Below are 19,301 nucleotides of genomic sequence, written 5' to 3' on the forward strand. Positions count from 1 at the left end.
CCTTTTGGGATAATAAGCTGGCCAAAGGAGGAAGCTCTGACCACGGATGTCAAAACATGGAAGCCGCTTACCATGCATGGAGGGTTCCACCCCAAGTCCAGTGTTCAGCAACTATACGCTAAGCAGAAAGAAGGGGGCCGGGGACTAGTGAGCATCAAGGCCACTATCCAAGATGAAACATCCAAACTCCACGAATACATCAGGAAGAAGGCACCAAGGGATGAAGCACTTAGTGAATGTCTTAGACAATGGAGTCTGGAAGAACAAGAGATGGAAGACCGATCATGGGAGGAAAAGCCCCTCCATGGGATGTACCACCTGCAGATCACCGCAGTGGCGGATATAAACAAGTCCTCTCAATGGCTGGAGAGGGCTGGACTGAAGGACAGCACAGAGGCACTAATCATGGCAGAGCAGGAGCAGGCCCTGAGTACCTACCAGATCTACCATACCAGGTAGGATTCCAGGTGCAGACTATGCAAAGGAGCCCCTGAAACAATCCAGCACCCCACAGCAGGATGCAAGATACTAGCAGGCAAAGAATAGTGTAGAGGAACATCCATGCAGAATATGGACTAGAGACCTCTAAGTCCCAGTTGGAAACTCCCCCCAAGGTGGTGGAAAATGAGAGGGCTAAGATCCTCTGGGACTTCCAGATCCAGACAGATAAAATGGTGGTGGCCAACTAACCGGACATAGTGATCATGGATAAGCAGCAGAGAAAGGCCGTAGTGATCGATGTATCTATCCCCAATGATGGAAATATAAGGAAAAAGAAGCATGAGAAACTGGAGTAGTACCAAGGCCTCAAGGAAGAACTGGAGAAGGCCTGGAGGGTGAAACAGTAGTACCCATAGTGATTGGAGCACTGGGGGCCGTGTCCCCCACACTGGAGAAGTGGCTCCAACAGATACCTGGTGAAACATCAGACATTTCTGTCCAGAAAAGCGCAGTCTTAGGAACAGCTAAGATACTGTGTAGGACCCTCAAGCTCCCAGGACTCTGGTAGAGAACCCGAGCTTGAGATATGAACAACCACCCGCCCTACCCTGGGGATATGAGAAGGAGGGTGTGGGAGGAGGTTATACATACATTATATATATATATATATATATATATATATATATATATATATATATATATATATATATATATATATACATATATATATATATATATGTATATATATATATGTATATATGTATATGTATATATATGTATATATATATATGTATATATATATATATGTATATATATATATGTATATATGTATATGTATATATATGTATATATATATATATGTATATATATATATATGTATATATATATATATGTATATATATATATATGTATATATATATATGTATATATATATATATATATATATATATATATATATATATATATATATATATATATATATATATATATATATATATATATATATATTTATATAAATAAAAGTTGCAAAGCCATTGTCAGAGTTTGAGTGAATTATTTGTTAAGTATAGTTCTCTCACTCATGAAACTGATTTTAAGTGACTCAGCAGCATGTTCTTCCTTCTTCTTTCATCTGTCCTGTTACTGACACTGTGCAAGGTCTAATGAAGCAGGAATGTCTTAGAATGATCTTCTAAACCTGTAATTAAATATTAAAGAACATACTTCAGTGCAAGAGACCCTTCCTGTGTCTCTTGTGGCATCCAGGCTCATTAAGACATTTTGCTATTTGTTAGATGGAGCCTGAGAGCGAGAGAGACAGGCTCTGTGACCCACTTTGGATCCTGAAAGGCATTTTAATGATATTCACTCAAGTTGATCTCTCTCTATCAGCCGAGAAATGGAGAGGAAAAAAAAGAAGATCTTGCAATTTAATTTTGGTATTTGAGAGCTGAGAATATTTTCTGTTTAACATATATAATCAAAAAAAGGAAGCATAACTTCATAGGTTTGGTGTAAGCACTTACAGACTCGACATAGGACCAATTTGACTGCGTGTTTGTACCTGTACTTGCAAAACTGAAGTGAAGGTTTTGGCATCTTCTGCAACCCCTCCAATGTACAGTGGCCTAGTGAATTCTGGTGGGTGGTCATTCTCATCCCGGACATCTATCACCACCTTAGCTGTGTTAGCTAGAAAACATAAAAATAAGAAAGAACATACTAAGATTTTGCTATAGACACAACAAAAAAAGTGCAACATGAGGCAAAATGTAGAGCTGCTCAGCAAACTAATCTACAGGATATATAATTTGTCTTGCAATGCCAATAGTTTTGCAAGCCCGCAGCTGTTTACCTTTATTACTCCTCTAACCTGTAGCACATATCAGCAAGAAATACAACAATGGTCACTTGGAGCTGCAGATACGGCCGTGCCAGCAACAAACCATCTGCTTTGCTTACAACAGGAGTGATCCTGTTGGGTAGCACAACTGTCATTTCAGCAGATACTGTATCACCATCTTTGCCTCCAGGTGATGATAGTGACAAATAGATTGAAACTCAAGCTGAAACATTTACTGCTTTCTTTATCAGCCACACACATTTGTTTTGCAAAAGTTTGATGATGAGTTTCCTCGAGTGAAAAATACACAGTGTTGTATTTTAATTTTTAGAGAGCATCAGAAGAATTCAAAGAAAACAAAGATAGAGTGGTTAAAAAGGTTGGTTTAAATGTCAGAATGAGTAAAACTTGGGAAAGAAAAGTAAAAAAAATGTTTAAAACCCTGCTCCGTTGTGATGATCCGGACTATGTGCGAGTGGTTTGATCAGATTTCATTGGTAGCTGATAATGAAGTTATTGAACAAACAAATAATGTGAGAGTAATTATATAGCGCAATGAACCAGTTTAAATAAAGGGACTCAATTGGAGTAAAGAATCATGAGGTAATAATGCTACAATCACATGATATGGTCTTTGCATATTTGCACAGCATCTGCCTTCATCGTTTGGTTATCCCAACGCATTTCTACCACTTTCCTCATCCATGATGTTACTTTTACTCCTTTGAAAAAGTTAACTTTGTTCTATAATATATATTACAAAATAAAATGTAGATATATTTGTTTTTATATATATCAAAAAGTGTTGTCAATTGATTAAGAGTGAAGTCCTCAAAAATTTTATGTTGATTTCAACAATATTCTGGGCGCTTTTCATTTTCCAAACCAATTAAACCTATACAGGGTTGCAAGGGGTTGGGGCCTATTCCAATAATTAGCAGGTGAAAGGCAGGGTCCACTGTGAACAGGTTACTAGTCCATTGAAGGGACAACACAGTGAGACAAACAACTCGCACTCACATTTACTGTGAAGTAGAATTTAGAGACATGGTGTCAAAGTCCAGAACTTAAGATCCACCATTCTGAAGCTTTTAGATGCAACCCTTTTTCCACGCACATGAACCAAATGGCTTGTTATCAGGCCCCTGGCAAAGCTGAATAACATGCTGATGAGGGTGACCAATTGACCTAACGTGCATGTCTTTTGGATGGTGGGAGGATGCTGTAGTTCTCAGAGAAAACCACTGCATACAGGGGGAACTTGCAAAAACAACATAGAAATGCCACTGGCCAGACCTTTTACCAGCTGAGGCTCCAGCCAGTGTGAGGCCTGTCTACTGCAGGTATTACTGCAATAATTAACTATTATTGTACTTTGGTAGAATAATAGTTTCATCAAGTTTTTGTGTATGGCTGACATCCTAATGCTGTAAGTATGCTGTATGTACGCTGTTCATTGTATGTTGGTGTCACAGCTGAAGTGGTGACTCTGATCTGATCTGATCTGGACGGTAAACTAAAAAAAGACTAAAAAGATAAACAAGAAACCTCACTGGACAGTTTGACATTTCAAAAGCAAACATCTAAACTAATACAAAGCCCAACATCAATCTGCATAATCAACATATTTTATCTGGTCACACACATTGGATTCTGAATCAAACCCTGATGAAAGTGTGACATCAAACAAAGGAAAAGAACAAATCCCAGGAGTGTTGACTGCTGAAACTCCAAGAAAGACAAAAGAGAGAGAGAGAGAAAAAAAAGACATATGCAGTGTAAAGAAATATGCAAGAAAAACAAGCAGATGCAAGCAATCTATTTATCTACAATACCCTTGAGACACAATGGCCAATTGTCTACTTGTCATCCAAATGTTCACTTGTGTTAGAAAGCAGGATTAATACTGTTAGAATCTTATTGATTTGCTGCCTGATTAAACTGTGAACTGAAAAGAAATAGAAATTGTTTAATGACTACAATGATTTGCTGCTTTAATCCCAGCAGAATTATTTAATTCTAATAGTTTAAATGAAATGAGAACAGCAAGTGGTAAACACCATAATTAAAGAAGAGAAAGTTATGAAGCAGAGATTTCATCAAGAAAAATTCAAACATGTTTGGAAAGAAAAAGAGAATAGAATGAAGACAAAAATGAGAGAATTTTAGACCAGTTGCATCCATTCATATTCCATCTCTAATCATAGGAAATAATTTAATTAAAACCATGCGATACAGGACTTTTGTTGTTATTTCCTCTTACATTTAAGCTAATAATAATGAGATAATTTTAATAAAAGTCTAAAGATACAGGTTTTGTCTTCAAAATGGCTCACAAGGTCATTTATCTACTTAAATCTCTAAAAACTTGAAAAGTTTAGATTTAAATTCTGTCTGGTATGTTATTTTGTGCATCAAAACAGACTGGTGAAAACAACTAGTCGCAGAGAGACAGAAAAGCACATTTATACAACAGCAACACTGAGGGTAAAAAGCTGGCATTGCCTAAATATTTGATAGACAGCTGCAAAACGTAATAAAAGAGCAGCTTCAAAGAAAACAGCAAAAAGCCAAATATAACATCTTCCGAGACAAGATGGAGCGCTGTGAACTCCTCTGCAACACAAAAGAAAGTGAGCTCCACCTAGACAAATAGTGTGAGTGAGGAGATACACACTGATCAGCAACATGAACCACCTGCTTCATGTAGGCTCCCCTAATGCAGTGAAAACATCGCTGTTTCACCGAGGCAGAGACATGAGACCGTTGTGGCTCCTTTAAGCCATTCCCAGGAAAGCCTCATGATATTCTGGGGCACGTTATTCCGCTGGGGGTGGCTGAGCCTCGACGAGTGTGTGAGGGCTCCAACAATGTTTAGAGTGTATCAGAGAGTGTTCAGACATGAGATAGCCCACTGAAAAGTTGTTTATTGTATCTGTGATGTGTAATATTTCCTGCTGTGACACACCTTTAATCAGTGACAGGTTCTGGGTCTGTTGTTTGGAACAGGAGGCATGAAAGTAAATAGATTCAAATACTTTTATAGTTTGTGAGGAAAATACTGAACAGGTTTTAAATAATCCAAACAACCTTTGCACAGTTTGACTGTAATTTGTTTTTTTTTTTTCCAGATCAACAAATCAGGAGAAGACCATCTTTGAGGCCTGTTTATGTTTCTGAATCATTTAAAATGTGGTGCAAAGACACCAACACCAGTTAGAATAAAGTCTAAAATCAACAGCTAAAAATGGTTTACAGACATTACAGACAGCTGCATGGTGGCATGGTGGTTAGAACTGTGGCCTCACAGAAAGAAGGTTGCTGGTTCAAACCTCAGCTGGGGGGAAGGCTCGAATAGTAGTTTTTCTGTGTGGAGTTTGCATGTTCTCCCCGTGTATGCGTGGGTTGCATGTTAGGAATTGGTTACTTTAAATTACTTATAGGAGTGAGTGTGAGTGGTTGTTTGTCTCTGTGTGGTCCTGCAATGGATTGGTGACCTGTCCAGGGTCTACCCTGCCTCTTGCCAGAAGACTACAGAGATAGGCTCCAGCTTCCCCATGACCCTTAAACGGACGAAACGGTTCGGATACTGAATGAATGGATGAATCTTAAGATCCAGAGTTAATTACTTATTGATCAAGATAATAAAGGCTTGTTTTCATAGTGGAAAAGGATTTAATATGTTATTTTTTAAGATAACGAGGCATATTTACTCAAAATAACTGATCAATTAATTTAGCCAGTTTAGCAAAGTAAAGTTTGTTTTATACAAAAAATGTGGGATATGCTGAAAGGCAGCTTCTGGCTGAAGTGGAAGTGTTTAAATCCTTATCTACTCTCATCTATGCCCAAATATCCTGCATGTTTAAACAGAAAATGTTCATTTTCAAGCACACCATAATCACCAAGTGACCTAAAAAAAAGAACAATGGAATCAAGATGATCATTTACGAGACATATCAGTAATTTCAGTTCTGTTGCAAATTTGTGTACATCATTAAAGCATTTAATAGAAAGACAGTGGTAAGTTTAGGAATACACTGTGGTATACAGTTGTGCACACTGCACAGTGGTACAATCCATGAATCCATTAGAACATACATGCAACTATACACTCACTCTTTGAGGGAGCTCTGAGGTTGGACGAAACAACTCCCATGGAATCTGCCTCCACTTTGAGAATGTAGCTAGAGTTGGTCTCATAGTCCAGAGGTTTTGCAGTGAAAATAGCTCCTGTTGTTTCATTTACTGTAAAAACACCTGGAGAGAACAAAATGATGAAGACAGATCAGAAATTAGAAAGTACCAAAAAAAAAGACTTTCAGTTAAAATAAATAACTTAAAAAAAAAACAAAACAAAAAAAAAACTAATAAGGAAACTGTGCAGCTGTTGGAGAATTAGAAAAAGACTGTGATAAATGGAGAAGATTTCCTGTTTACTCACCTCCTTTGTTGCCTTCAATTATGGAATAAACAATAGTCTGATTGACAGCTGATGCCAAAATGATCCCCACCAGAGTTCCCACAGCAGCTTCCTCACTCACTGGTGGAAACCTAAGAACACATTAAATCAATTTTACGTGATAAGAACACAAAATATTCTTTTTTCGGCAAATGACTATTTTAATCACTTCATTGGACTAACAATGTGTTTCTGCATGCAGGTCCATGAAATCATAGAACTACACTGAGTTTTCAACACCAGTCATCAAAGACTAGGTTACATCGAACTTCACTGAGATCAGTGTTCAGCATAGATTTGAAGAAAAAACAAAACAGTTAGGACTGACCACTAACTACTGTATACACTTCTGTTCTTTAAAGAAAATATATTCAAGTTTTAAACTCTTACTCCATTATAACAACACTCTTTTCTATAGCTGAAAATGTAGGTTTCCAAGTATTTCAATGATTGCTCCATAAAGGGTTAAGCATGTGTGAACTGTGGGCCAACTTCCTCTCAGAGGGCGGCTGAGATCTGCTGTGGATTAAATCTCTTATACACATTCAATACTTTCCAAGCTGGAAGCAATTTTACCACAAAAGATAAAGTATATGCAAACTGTGCTCCCATTTAGAAGAGTTAGAAGGTGGAGTAATTAGGTGGGATGTTAGTGTTAAAAAGTACAAAGAGATAAAGTGAGAGCTAGTGGCTTAACATTCATCTCCTAAAAAGGCAGTTAATGAAGAAATTGACTATTCTTGACAGGACTCATGACCTGTACTCTGCTCCTGAACACAGATCATCAGTGAACAGCTGTTCTCCTGAAAAATCTTGGTCAAAGGAGTTCGTTCACCTGATTGTTATTATGAAATTACACATCAGGTCCAACACTTTTGATCCATTCATATTCAAACAAATTTTCTTTTTTCAATGTCTTGATAAATAAGAATAAATAGTTCAAATCATGTCTTTAGAAATCGGGCAATCAGTGACTTCTGAACAAATACCACAGAAGAGTTTGATTTGTGCAAGTGATGCTAAAGTTAAGCTTTTCTGATTTTTAATACTAATTAAACCTCAACAGGAGAAAAGCTTCTGTAACCATGAAAACTGTTTTTATCTAAATTTAAAGTTTCCCACTGAAACATGTCCTCGTAATTAATTACATTAGCACAAGTATTTTTGGTTTTTACTCATTTATTCTCAAATTTTAGTTATTATGCAAATGAGAGTTCGCTAATTAAAACAGCACATTGGAGCTCTGCATTACTTCAAGTAGAGACATAGTTGGTGTTTGTTCCTTTCTCGCCAGTCGTCCTTGACTTCAGTCTGTTCCACACAGTTAGTATGTTTTAAAACCATGGCAGCATTCAGTCATTTGTCCTGATTTGTGCTCCATATATTATTTTCTCCAGTGACCATTTCAGCCTTGAAAGACATCTTTTTTTACTATCCCAACTTCCCTCTTCATTAGCAAATTCTTACTTTGTTCATACATTGATTATCAAAATGTAATAAACTGCTCTTGCAAACTGCAGTAAAACCCTTTTTATCAAGACATCTAAATCCTAAATAAAATTTAAAAAGGGAAGGTGGTGTCCACAGAGCAAAAAAAAAAAAAAAAACCCTGTAAAGCAACAACAATGCGTAATCCGCCTTCTTGCTATGAGGCTGCAGTGCCACCCCATAGGAGACTTGTGATTGGCTAAAACATAACTCCCTGAATTGCCACTTAAAGCATAAATTATGTTTGGATGATGAGGCACATTTGGAATAAGTTGTCTTACAGGGTTCATTAGTTGTGAAATTAAACCATCAGCAGGGTCTTCTTTTTGTCCACCTGCGAGCAGGCGAGCAGTTTTCTGGTCATACAACCCGAACAGCATTTCTTAGACATTGGCAACTCTTGAATTTCCAGCTGGTTTTACTCCATTAAGTAAACCCAGACCAGCCATTAAGCCAAGCGTCACAGTTGGCTAAACATTATAGTGTGAGCAACCAACTGGCCAAGCTATCAAATCATCACAACATGATAAATGGTGCTGCTGGGGAGTGTGAGGGAGTCTGAGTGTGTGTGTTGTGGCAACTGACTTCCAGCCTAGTCAATCACCTCTTGAGCCTTGTGCTTTACCCAAATAAATAAAAAGCTAAAGTTCACCGGTTTAATTTACTGTAGTTTTATTGTAATGTAGGAAACTTTAGTATGTTTAATGTGTATGGACTTTGCACAGCAGACATTTAGACGTGTAACTGATTAAAAAGCAAAGACATTACATTTACTGTAAAACTGCTGAATTTAATTCAACGTCAATAGTTTTCAATTAAAAATGTATTAATGTAGCACATTAAAGGCAACTTCAATTGATCAGTCTTGCACAATACCAATTGTATCCAACAGATACAAACAAAACACAAAGAAAAAAAACATTGAAATAAATATCACAATATCGAGCTAAGGTAAACTCCAATTTTTTGTAGCATTTGAAGGCCTGAGAAAAGACAGAGATGAACTGAGAGGGAGGGAGGCTGTTGCATAGCCACTTCTACAGAGAAGGATCTATCACCTGAGGGTTTTAACTTTAGGGACAGTCAACAGGAGTTGGTCAGCTGACCTCAGGATTCTGAGTTGAATGCAGGGCTGCAACAACTCATATAAATAAGATGGGGCCATAGAGTTAAAACTCTTAAAAAAAATTAAATAAAACCTTAAATTTGACATGGGAGGTGCCAGTGTAAGGTGTATTTAACAGGGAGGGATGTACTCATGCCTCTTGGTTTTAGTCAGTAGGTGGGCTGCAGCATTTTGTAAGAGCTGCACAGATTCCTGCTCCAACCCAACATACGGAGTTGTAATAATCCAGACATGAAGTTAGAAATGTGTCCAAGTGGTAATGAACAGTCACACATTTTTATAATGCCCGACTTATTTTATTTACATTTCACTGTTCATACAATAGAAGGACGCTTAGTTTCCTGGTGGCATGTCTATGAAATTTAGGATTTTTTAATGTGATCTTTACTAAATTTTACAGTGTAACAGTACTATTAAAATTAAACACAATTATTGTTAAGCAATGAAAAAAACACTTGACATGATGCAGAGATGCTTTAACATGCCCTGTACATAAATGATCATTCAGTTTGGAATTCAGTTTGTTCAATTTATAAGCCTCAGCAGTTGCACATATGAACTTGCCTTGTTTCGCTTCAGTACATAACATCTACTCTGTCACTGACTGTACATCTTCTCCTCTTCATTCTTCTCTCTCCTCACAAATCTAAACTTTCCTTTTCTACTCACTATTTGTGCACATCTTCATCTGCCTTTGCCTCCCTCTCCATTCTCCTTTATCCTTCAGCTCCAGCTTCAAGCCAACATCCCAGCAGATCTCAGCTATATTTGTTGTCCTTCCATCCCTTCCTTCACATAAAATATATCTGGACAGGACTGCAGGAACAACATTGAGAAGATGCTCACAATATGATCGGAAAAACTCCTTAAAAACTATACAGATACATGCATACACAGTCAAAAAGAAAAAAGAAGCTGCCTACAGATGAACACAAACAGCTGATTATCAGGCCTTTGTCCCCCCCCCCTGCTCTCGAATCATTATGGTCATGACTACAGCAAGCTGGGCTGACACTGATAAGAGCAACACTCATGTACATTAACACATGTACGACAAAACCAATTGGGGTAATGTACTGACTTTTAATTATTCACCTGAGGTTTTAATTGTGAAACAAATTTACTCGCATACCTGAAAAAAACACATTTGCATTGATTACAAGCCGTAGGGCAAAACATTAGCAGAGCATTGCTTACAGAATTATAGTGTAAAGGAAGGTACAACAATGAGGGGAATGATAAATGTTGGCAGTGATACCCTTCTGTTTAAAGCTCTTTATCTTAATACCACTGTCAGGTCTGTTGTGTTTGCTTATGTATTGGCTGGTTACTTTTAGCCAGTTTTTCCATACAAAACATCATCTTAATACACACATTATTAATCTTTGTCATGCTCACGCTGCCCTTTTCCAGTTTTCAACCCAAATTCTGCACTTGCATGTCACTGACAATAATTTGTTCTTCTTTGTTCATGTCTACCCAAAATCACAACATCCGAGCTAGCACTGCACAAAAAGACCTTTGCAGTAATAACACCAACTTAAGCATACGCAATGCACATGTCAAGCAAGGCAAATTAACAATACTGTGCAACAACTTTTTGTTGTTCTCATTTGTCAAACAATGATAAAAGCCATTTACTCAGACTTAAAGGTTATACTTAATTTTCCTTAAAGTTGCACCAGAAATGTAAGGAACATGATAAAAATACTAAAAATAAAAATGTGGTTGTTAATATAAAGTGTATTGAAAAGGTCAAGTCAACATAGTGTACGAGGAACAGTATCCCATTAGATCAAGCTTACTGTACACTCATATTTAGAGTGAGGACCACTGCAGAGTAAAAAAGAAGCTTAACCTGACATCCTCTGTAAAAAGTACGGTCAGTATAGTCCCACACTTTCTGTGAGGAAGTCTAACTGCTGTCCTCCTAACAGATTGCCACCCAGAGTGGATATGTTTCTTCTGCCTTCTCCCTCATTGGTAAGACAAGACTGATAAAGGGGTGCAGTTCTGCTGTGAGCCTCGAAATAGCTCCACTCCTGAAGAAAAAAGAAATAATGATGGTTGCTCTGTCAGTAGCACAGATGGACTGCTTCTTCACTGTTTGGGCCGATGAAAGCAATTGTAGGCCACTGCGTAGACATTCTAGAAATGATAGTTTATACAGAAAAAGACATTTGCAGACTATGAAGTCATTTTCCAAGTAGATGTACTCTCCTTCAATATCACCTTCCAAATAGAGCTATCTTACAAAAGCAGAATAGTACACTGGCATGTTTTTTTTTCCTTTTTGCTTTTTTTCTTCAGTGTCAATAAACCCATTATCTGTGTCAAATATTGCCTTGCTTTGTCTGGCTCCAACAACCTTTAAATGGGTTCTCTTTATTACTTTGACAGTAAAGTATGATATAGTTTATACAGTAACACACTTTAAAATGTGAGAGACTATTTTGCAGTACATGCTCAGTAATAGGATCCAAGCTTTATGTCAAGGTTTACAAACTTTATCTAAAAGTTTTTAGGCCTGATTTATAACTTCAGAGTTTCAGCAGATATGCAGCTTACTGGGGGTTTGTCCCACATAAGAGGAACATAAAACTCAATGTTTAGCTCTGACTCTTGGAACAGAAAGTATATCTAAACCAGATAACTTAAGAGATCTTGGTTTATAACAAACCAAAAAAAAACCAAAACTGAATGTATTGTGGTCCTAAACTAGCAAACAGGAAGCCAGTGTAAAGGTCTGAGGACAGGACTTATATGATCTACTAACTTGGCCTTAGTGAGGACTCAAGCAGCAGCGTTGTGGACTAACTGCAGTCGTCTGATGTACTATTAAGGCAGACATGAAAGGACAAGAGTCCTGATTTTAAGGTGCCTAGGCAATGGTACTAGTACAGATGTGTTACAACAGCATTACAGTGGTCTGGTCTACTAAAGATAAAAACATGGACAAGTTTTTAAATCCTGCTGAGACATGAATTCTTTAATCCTTGATATGTTAAGTGATAAAAGGCCGACTTCACAACTGTCTTGATGAAACGGCTCAAATTCAGGTCTGAGTTCAAGATTACGCCAAGATTTCTGGCTTTGTTGTTGGTTTTGAACTTAGCTGTTTGAAGCTTAGTGTTGACTTTTTTTTTTTGGCTCCTAAAATTGTTATTTCAGTGATGGAAGTCCTGGCACATCTAATTCAATCAAGGCATTTGATGAGAGTTTGGATTTAGTCTCCTGGTCAGATGGTTATCTAGATTTGTGTGTCATCAGCATAAATATTGTCACGTATTTAGTTGTTTTTCATAATTTTAGCAAGTGGGAGCATGTAAAGGTTGATCTGCAGTGCCCCTAAATTGGAGCCTTTGGAAACTCTACAGGCTATTGCATTTCACTCAGATTTAGTTACTTACAGACACATAGTAGTTTAAATTGGAATCAGACCAATTAATTGTAGCACCAGAAGGTCCTATTCAGTTTTAAGCCAGTTTAGTAAGATGTTATGGTTGACTGTGTCAAAAGAAGCAACAAGATCTAGTGATACAAAGACTGAAATAGTGCTGGTATCTGAGTGCTGAAGCAGATGTGATGGATCTTACTAGAGCAGTCTCAGTACTGTGCTGTGACCAAAAACCTGACTGGTAGACATCTCAGTAGGAGTCAGGACGTTGTGTAACTTTTCCTATTATGTTACCAAGAAAAGGAAGGTCTGATATTGACTTTTGTCTTCTTCTGATTAATCTTTATTCCTTATTGTAGTAAAAAGCAAACAAAATGAAAATATAAAACTTTTTTATTTATTTATATACAGATACAAAATACTGATGATTTCATTGAAATAGTAGAATGATGGCATCTAGTCATTCTTTCCTATTGGTCTTTTTACTTTTCTTACTGGTTCCTACAGCTTCATTCCAAAATGCATTTAAAATAAATGGAAAAAGTTAAGATGGCTTGGTTAATAGAGCGTGTTATATTATAGTCTTTATAGAACGTTATATTATAGTCTTTATAGAGCAACAGTTCTCTTTTAACAGAGTTCTGCAGCATTTACTCATAAAAAAAGAGCCACATTTACCGCTTCTCCTTTCAAACAAATCGAGGTTAAAGTAGCAAAACCTATTTGACCATTAAGAATAACTTAAAAAGAAAATTAACATGTTCAACATTTTTTTTGCCTATTATGTGTCATGATTGAGAACTGAAAAGAAAAAAGCCAAACCTACGCATCATTGGAGTTCATAAAGTTAGACTGCAGCACTTTCTGCTCAGTGTTGTTTACATCACTTGACTCTTCACAAGTGATTAAGTCTGTAAGAACTGAATCAGTTTTATAAACTGTGATGTTTGTTGTAATTCTAGTAGTCCTGACCTTGATGGTCTTTAATGAGACATATCTCTAATTTTAATTTTCTAATTTTTTTTTCTTATTGCCAGCTTGGTACTTTTAAACAAATGTGTGTTTGTTGTGAAAATGTCATAATATATTTTTGTTGTTGGTTAATTTCTCACCACAAATCAAAAGGCTATAGAAACTAGCATTGCTGTCTGTGCACAACTGCACTATTTTTACATTAGAGCCTGTAGTGAAAAGCTGAGTTGCACACCTCTGTCTTATAATGTCCTATTGCTGGTGAAATGGATAGTAGCATTTCAAGAGATTTTGTTGAACAGCAGCAGTGAGTACAAGGCATTTTATTACTCATCTACATGCCTGGGTTGAATAGTCAATGTTTTACTTGTGATGGTTTCCTTGCAGAAATTATCGGCAAGGATGTTTGTCAGAAAAATCACGTTGTCCAGTTTATTTTACCAGAAGACACCACAAAACCTTTACTTTCTTTTGGTTTGTAGTTACAAGATAACAATAAAGAATGGCTTCTTCAAGAGAAAATAAGTCTGAACCAGATTTAGTTTAGTCAGGAAAATTCATTGCAAGCTACCAAGCACTTAGTTTGGCATGAAACAGTGGTGGATGGAAGCAGCTGGAAGTACTGATATAAAGTCAGAGAGCAAAAACCTCAGATATGTGCAACTCAAACATTTCTCATGTTCATTTGGCTCACATTCTGTGGGAAAAAAGTTTGTGCTGCAGCTAATTATCACTAGAAAACTGTGGAGGCGGGACGTTTGAAGAGCACCTTTATTTATTATTAAATACCGCGATCTGTGCAATTCCCCGAAGCAGCTGATCCCACGTTAAATTAACCCACTTGTGCATGTTTGACCCATAAATGTGACAAGTACAGCTAGAAAAGATCATTTGATATGGTCTCTTCATCTATCACCTGATATCTTCAGCCTGTTTTCTTTTGCTAATTAATGGCAGGATTTCCACCAGGAGATGGTTAAGCCAGTTAGTCTTAACTGCCTGGAGGAAAAAAAAACCTTTTAGGTTTGTCAGAGTTGTATGAGTTACTTCTTTTCCAGTTTTAATTTAAAGTTTCAAGTCTCAGGTCACGTCACTACATTTTTCAGAGCTTGTGAAAACATCATGGTTGTATTTTCAGATGTTATTTTGTTATAGTTGTGTCCTGTTTTTCTGTTTATTTTAACAGCCAAGAAATGATGATCATCCACTAGAAGTTTTTATTTTTTGATTATTGCTTAGCCTCAACAACAATCACAACTACTGTTCTCGAGCCAAAGAAGTCTAATTTCACACTTACCTCTCTCAAATCTATCATTTCACTGTACATCTAACTTTTTGTAAAGCAGCTTATCATTCCTAGATAAATAAAAGCCTGTTACTGTGCTCACACACTGGAGCATTGTTCGGACAGAAAAGCTTCTAATCTCAGCAAAGCATAATTGTTCAGCAGATTTCTATTCCAAACAATTTCAGAGGAAATGAGTGCCTTTACACTGAGGCTGACATCTTTATCATACTGAAAATTTATTAAAATATTGTTATTGCTAATTGAGAAGACTTAGCTGTTTTTAGACTTTAAACACCCCTTCATGTAGTTCCTTCATCTCTGCATTTTTTCATTGTTCGAGAAGGAAAAAAAAAATCGGCATTAAAATACACATATGTTGGAGTTATGGGTGTTGTGACTCACATGACAATATGCTGAATGAGCTAGCCAAAAACAGAAAAAACACCAAAAGATTGTTGCGATTTTGTTCTCACAAATCAAAGCGTAGTCTTGTGTCATTTGCTGCTCCTCTCGTTCATGTTGCATTATTCATGACCCTTTGCATCAATTTCTTTTGAAATGCTTCAAAGAGATACGTCACGGGTACTAATAGTTGAATGTACTAAACATAACAGTCTGAAAAAAAAACATCTACGTACTGAACAGAGGTATAGTTAATTAAGAGATATTAAAACGATTGGTGTCACATTGTCACAGTGAATTATTGGGTTTGAAAAAAAAATTATTTCTTCTGTTCAGCCACACCTATCTGGCATTTCAGTTTTCTTCATACTTTACATGGATTTCTGTATAGTTACAACATAATAGTTTGCCCATCGTCACTGTATTTTTCTTGAAATTGACTATTGTGTAGTTGCTAAGTGCCGGTCATCACAACTTCCTGCAGTGTGTCAGAATTAACCAGCTTGATCCTCAATATTACATGAAGGTATAGCCGGAACTTTTCATTGGTAAAAAGCAAATAATAACAACAACGAAAAAGTACATAAATAAATAATGTCTATAGAAACTGTCTGCTAGGCAGCTGGCCTTCTTGTCAATAAAACTGGCAAGTGTCCTTGTGCTGATGTCTCTTCGAGCTTCTTCCTCAGTCAGTCCAGTCATGTTATTTCTCTCTGTACACTGCAGCTATGTTTCACTATCTAGTAACTAAAGCGGCAACAGAAAACTTTACAGTAGCTGACCTTTTGACGCAGAGCTCAGTAGCACATTTTTGGCTCAGAGAAACTCTTTAAATGAAATTTGTTGCCCCACAGTTAACATATTTACACTCTTTTTGTTTTTTGTTTCTTTTATGATCGGTTGGTTTGGCAATCTGAGTGTCAAAGCCAAGAAAATAATCTGTTCATCTGTCTCAGAAAGTTGTGGGGGAAAAAAAAAAAAATCAGTGACCACAAATTCAAAAGGGAGAAGATGAAGAAGGATGAATTCGTACATGTGCCAATGCTATGTGTTTTACTGGCATTGCTTTAAGGTCACACTATCTTGGAAACCAATATTTCAGACAAAGGCGACATGTTGGATCTTACAGAAAGAAAGAGCTCTTCACCTGTGTATTACCAAATATCTTTTTTTAGCTGCATATTTTATTATTTCAATGTGGATTTGACACGAGACAAAGAAATAGATTACAAGCCATTTGACAAAAGTAGTAAGAACCAAAATATCAAACTTCTAAATTGTTTAAGCTACTGGCTGTACGGGACCCCCAGGTAGGCAAGTAAGATAGACCTCGAGCTTCTCATGTAGCTTAACATCCTTTCTACTTAATGACCGGACTTTGACTTATCTTAGAGGAGTCTCAGGAGGTCCATCTTCAGGTCTGTGATGATGTTGAATTAACAGTGTTATGCATTAGAATCAGAAATCATGTGTTGTGCAAATTCACCTGTATACGTTATGGTGATATATCAATGAATTAAGAAAATGAAATATGAGGGAGTTCCAATTAAAACATGTAACTTGTAACTTATTGAAAGTTTGCCAGTTATGTATTTGTCGACCCAGCAATGACCCAGACTGGTGTAGAGTGTTTTGCAGAAGATAAGAGTTATTTGTCAGACTTTGAAGAAGTAAAAGGGTCCTAATGGGATGTCAGGAAGCAGATGGGTCAGTGATTTTGGGGATGTATGGGACCTTCCAAATGTCAAGCATGATGTTAATCTAAAACTGCATGACTACAGTTAAAATGGGAAATTGTGTTTTATGTTACTATGGGGATGAAGTTAGTAAACTAACAGCGTGTACTATAATGTATGGCACAGGCCTAACCAATGTCTAGCAAAGATAATAAAAGTAAAAGGTTATAAAAGCAACTGTAGCTGTGCTACAGAGACCCAGACTTCTCTTTGAATCATTTGCCATCAACAAAGAGCTGTTTTAGGATTAACCGTTTTCCAAACAGCTGCTGACTTAAAATTGGACTTCTGAGTTTTCTGGCTCACTCATGTCACAAAAGAGAACAAGGACACGTGGACACAGATCAATCTTAGGAACAGATTAACTCTTTCCACACAAAAAGGACTTGGATTCTGTTGACACTGAAAGGATATTTGGACAGTTTTGGCAAAGCTTTTCCTCAAATCCTCCCCAAAAGGAGAAGAGGATTTCAGACTGTGTTGAGGGTTTTGATCTTTCAGCTCCGTGTTACGAGAGCTGACACAAGGACTGAAATAGAACAGCTTCCTCACCAAGTGTGACACATTTTACACAGTTTCATCCCATGATTTTAGGAGCAGATTTAGAAATGAGTTAAAAAAGCAGTTTAATGATATCACATACTGTATATACTGGAATATAAATAAAGTTAATTGATACATATTAACTATTATTCTGATTTTACATTTTAATTATTTTCCATTTATGCAAATATGAGCTGTTACACACCCCCACCATAGTAGCTACACCATTATTCTGCTGCTGTAATGCCCAAGAAGACAAGTAAAAAGATCAATAAAAATGGAAAAAATATTTATAATGCATTATTTATATTTCTTTGAAAAAGAACATTTTTAACAAAAAAAAAAATGATTTCAAAAGCAAAAAATCCAGATATTCATTTTTTCTTATTTAAATTTCCTACCTCTAAAAACCTGTGTGCCTGATAACACAGACCTAGATCACAGAGGTGCAGTTTTGCATCAGAGATAAATACGGGGTACACACACTGGGGAGGTGTAATTAGAGCCAGACAAATACTTTCACAACTTGGCTTCAGCAGGTTGCAGCTGTGAAAGTCATTTTGCACATCTTTCTCCTAATCAGGGATTTTCTGCTTTCCTCCAACTCATGATTTTTTTTTCCCCCTGTGCTTCATCTTTAAATGTTAAAACAGGTTTTAAGAGTACATGCTTAGGTAGAGGCGTCATGTGCATGGTAAGTACTTGGCAATCGTGCTTTAAAAAGCTAAGGATTTAGCTAAATATTTATATTTAGGCCTAACAATATTCTTTAAAAGGCAATTTTTGAGGCACTTGATTTAATGTAATGTAATTTGCAACAACTTACTAGCTATTTTTTTTTCTAAATTTAGTTTGTCAGGTGAAAAGCACTTTCAATTATACTGTTCTGGCTACACATAGGAAATTTGATCTGTTCCAGCATGATAACCCCCCGCCCCCCGCCCCCCAGTCATGATGCTATTGTGTTATTGTGTTGATCCACTAAAATCACGTGACCATAAATTAGGACATGCATATTTCATAATGCAAATTTTTTTTTTAATACTACAAATGCAAATTTCTTACTATTTCAGTTACCCTGATGGCAGTTAAATGACATTACTAATACAGTTTGATTTCTTGGTTCATGTCTGTTCATCTAGCTCAGGAGTTGGAACCAAGAGCCACAGTCCTAAGCCTTATAGTTGTTTCTTTGTTTCAACACATGATTCAAATAAATGAGTTAATGACCAGAGCTTAATATGCTGCTGGATCAATTTCATTCAAATCAGGTGTATTAAAGCAGTGAAACATCTAAAACCTGCAGGACTGCTGCTCCCCAGAACCAGAGTTGCCTATTACTGATCTGCTGATAGCAATGAAAGACTCGGCCAACCTTGCCAATTTGTTCTGTGGTTCTTGAGAAGGATGTGCACAGTATATCCTGGCCAAGAAGCTGATTAAAAACAGCTGGATTTTTCTCAATCTCCTGCCATTTTCTTGTGTGCTATCTCTGTGTGTAATGATGTAAGAAAAAGCAACATACTGCCATCTTTTTATCAACTCATTTCTTCATTAAAAACATGGCTGTGACTGTTAGAAGCATTTCAGCTCTTACGTCTGT

At 36.7% G+C, this 19,301-nt stretch overlaps 1 protein-coding gene across 1 annotated transcript in view; it reads right to left on the minus strand.

The window, feature by feature from the left end:
• Window positions 1–19,301, minus strand: part of LOC306771372 (protocadherin-15-like) — a gene marked incomplete at both ends in the record, with an annotated part of 199,731 nt that overhangs the window by 39,927 nt on the left and 140,503 nt on the right. The window contains 3 exons of the mRNA XM_079260539.1: window positions 2,006–2,133; window positions 6,404–6,544; window positions 6,729–6,838. Of these exons, the coding sequence (XP_079116665.1) occupies window positions 2,006–2,133; window positions 6,404–6,544; window positions 6,729–6,838 (379 nt within the window). The remainder of the gene's footprint in view (window positions 1–2,005; window positions 2,134–6,403; window positions 6,545–6,728; window positions 6,839–19,301) is intronic.

This window comes from Telmatherina bonti (genome assembly GCF_933228915.1).
Source record: "Telmatherina bonti genome assembly, chromosome: 21".
Lineage (NCBI taxonomy): Eukaryota > Metazoa > Chordata > Actinopteri > Atheriniformes > Telmatherinidae > Telmatherina > Telmatherina bonti.